General features: G+C 45.6%; 1 protein-coding gene across 1 annotated transcript; it reads right to left on the bottom strand.

The window, feature by feature from the left end:
- Positions 1 to 379: 379 nt before the first annotated feature.
- LOC308362156 (putative vesicular acetylcholine transporter-A) lies at positions 380 to 1,927 on the bottom strand (the record flags this gene model as incomplete). Its single annotated transcript, XM_080834695.1, has 1 exon — positions 380 to 1,927. The coding sequence occupies one exon, from the start codon at positions 1,925 to 1,927 to the stop codon at positions 380 to 382; it is 1,548 nt and encodes a 515-aa protein (XP_080690821.1).
- Positions 1,928 to 3,355: the final 1,428 nt, after the last annotated feature.

The raw sequence follows: 3,355 nt of genomic DNA, 5'->3' as shown, positions 1-3,355 counted from the left end.
ACTTGCAATGAAGTGTCGATAATGTGGTTGTAAACAAATATTTGTGTTCAATATAAAGTACAATATTTGGTTTTCATGGTTTCGTCTCTGAAGTTAAATATATTATTTTACATACATGTTTCTATTTACCTTTTTACAATACAGTACATGTGCACACAGTCGAATATAGACCTTTCACAATACCCATTATAGGAAAAAGCGTTTCATCGTAGACTTGGTCTTTTAAGCTGTAATGATAGCATCATGATGAACATATTTGAAACGCATGAGACAATCATCATTTGGTAATTATATATTGCACATAAAATAGAGTCTAGATAATAAAATAAACAAAATCTCTAAAAAAAAAATGTGACTAACTACGACCTCTTTTTTTTTTCTAACTAAATTCTGGACCTGATGATTCTTCGGAATACGACCTGTGTTCCCTAAAGACGTCCATTCCATTTTCATCAATAGGGACGCAATTACCGGCGGAGCTAAGTCCCTTCTTTTTCCTCTTTCTCTCCTCCATCTTTATGGTATCGTAGAGTCCCTGCGGCTCCTCGTCCAGCAGGTTGTTTCTCTCGGAGTAGGACGGCTTCATCTGACACACGGAGCGGAGCATAAGCAGAGCGGGCGCGTAGAGCACGTTGACAAGTCCCATGCCCAAGTTCAGCTGCACAAAGCCCAAGTTGTGCACAATCGAACCGGCCACTATGGGGCCCATCGCATACGCAATGGAGTAGGATATATCAGCGATGGCGTACACGCTGCCATACACGGAGACGTGCCGTACATCGACGAGGAAGGCGAGTGTTGGCAGGAGCGCGGTGTCCACCAGGGCGATGCCGAAACAGATACCGCACAAGGGGAGCATGAGCTGGCCAAAGTTTTTGCACGCTGGCACTATACAGGAGCTCGCTCCTATGATGACCATGCCGAGAGCGCCGTAGAACCACTGCAAGTTGGGATACTTGGCTGCTAATTTGACAGTGATGTACACCCCGAGGACATGAGGGAAAAACGCTGGCAGCCAAGCCATTCCCACCTGCCACTCGCTGGCATGCATGGTGGTAGTCATCCAGTTGGCGATCGTCGGCTCCAAAAAGGCCAGGGGTATGTTGCACACTGTCAGGGCGCCCGCCACCACAACTATGTATGGGTCCATCATCAGTCGGTATATCGGGGTGCCAATGGGCATGTTCTCTCGACTCCTGTTCGAGAAAGGCTTAATCACAGTCAAAAGTAGGACGCCGTCGACCAGGCAGATGCAAGCGAGCACTATGAATGGCACTCGTTTACCGCCGAACTCGTACAGGATGCCCCCGAAGGGGGGTGCAACCAGGCTCCCGAACGAAATGAACGCCAGGGCGATGCCCAGCGCGCGACTTCTCTCCGCTTCCTCGGTGTACTTGTCCGCAATCATGGCGATTCCAGAGGTGTCGGCAAAAGCCGATCCAAGTCCCTGTAGACTGCGTGCCGCGAAGAGGGTCGCGTAATTCTCGGCCATCGCGAATATGCAGGTGGAGAGGAACATGATCGTGAGTCCGATTAAAAGTGGAATGTCGTATCCCACCCGGTCTATAAAAGTTCCGGTAAAGGGGTTGACAAGCAGCTGCAAGATAGCCTTTGATGCAAACAGAATTCCAATTTGGACGTCTAAATTGTCTTTGTTGCTTTTGAATGATGCATTCACTGAATGAGAAGCTGCAAAAGCATGTTCCTGCTCACTCTCAAGTTCCGCCAGGTATTCTGGAATTATTGGCACTATAACCATGTAGAGCATATTGTCTAACAACAGCGCCATACACACAATCACTAAAACAATTCGTCTCTGTCGGTTTGGGTCTTGCATAGCGGTGCCCAATTGTTTAGTTCTTTCTCCCATCTCAGACAGTTTTACGGCGGCAGATTGCGCCAGCCCCGTAGATCCTTCCGATTCCATGGTGCTATCTTTTTATTTACAGCGACACGGGAATTGATGGTTCCTACCTTGTTGTGTCAGTAGTAAAGAGAGCGCATAGTTTGAACACGGACGTTTCTTTGTGTCTCTTTTATCATTCGGGTGGGGAAAGACAATAACTTTTTTCGCCCTGCTGTGTCCCCGCTGCATCCAGTTACTTCACCAGCGGCTTCCAGATCGCCCTGTCCTCGTCACGTTTGGTCCTTAACGTCAACGGTCTCTTCATGGTTTTGAGAGGTGACGTCGTGGAATCGCGCACGTTTCTTTTCGATTCGGGGCCCCGAGCCTGTCTTTATTCCTGGTAAGTTTTTCTTGGACGCTTCTCAGTTGGCAACACGGAGGGCAGGCATTAGGAAGTCTTCCGTCACCTGTGGCGTATCCAAGCGTCTCTTTTAGATCACAACTGGTTTCGCTGCCATTGGCACAAATTAGTTTGTGGATGTTGTCGATATCATGTTTCATTTTTTTTCTTTCTCTTCCCCTCTTCCCCATTCACAGAAGGCTGTGACGCATGGCTAGCTTGTTCCCCAGTGGATCGGTTGCCAGTTGCGTCCTTTATGCTAATTTCAGGCAGGCATAGCCCCTGTCCAATAAGAGGGTTGTCCGTGGGTCGGACAACCCCTTATGGGGCATAAAATGTTTATTTTTATGATCTACGGGATTATTACGCGTGATTTTTGAAGGTCGTGCATTTAGTACGGACCAACTTGCGAGAGAGGATGTATTTTTCTTTCTTAGAAATGTACACAATATACTTGTGTAAGCGGATGTAAACATTGTTAAATGTGTCGTTTTTTTTTTTTTTTTTTTTACAACATAATGTACAAGGACATCTATTCAAGTTAAGAGCAATTAGTTTCAGCTAACCAATTCCATAAAAATAAAAAAAAACACAGCAATGCGTTGGACACATCATTGCCATACGTGTCACATCCGTGGCATACGTGTAGCAAACTGCAAACAACTCGTTTTATACTAATAAAGGCTGTGTGCCTCTTTGTTTATGTTGTGGCTACGTTTATTAAAGTGTACGTTCATCCCGAGCACTGAACCCAACTGCACACTGCATAACTTTGAAAACTGCCTAAAGGTGGACAAGAGGCTGAGGGTCTTTTTATTTCGAATTTTACATCAGCATTGATTTGTTTCATCATATTACAGTCATATCATTTAGTTCACAGTTCAGGTGCAGTACCTATTTAAGAATGAACACATAATGACTCGTATAATTATCAGCAAACTCCATCTGATGATCAAACAGGGTAGGCAGTTTATACCCCACCGGGACCCAAATAAGTTACAATATGATGAATCCTCCCCACGGTAACCACTGCGACCAGAAAAGACGAGCGGTTATAATGGGGTTTGGTCAGTTTTCTGCACTGTCAAATACATATACACTGTCAGCAC

Source organism: Sprattus sprattus (genome assembly GCF_963457725.1).
Source record: "Sprattus sprattus genome assembly, chromosome: 3".
Classification (NCBI taxonomy): domain Eukaryota; kingdom Metazoa; phylum Chordata; class Actinopteri; order Clupeiformes; family Clupeidae; genus Sprattus; species Sprattus sprattus.
The sequence above is the reverse complement of the archived record's forward strand: the minus strand, read 5'-3'. Positions and strand labels throughout refer to the sequence as shown.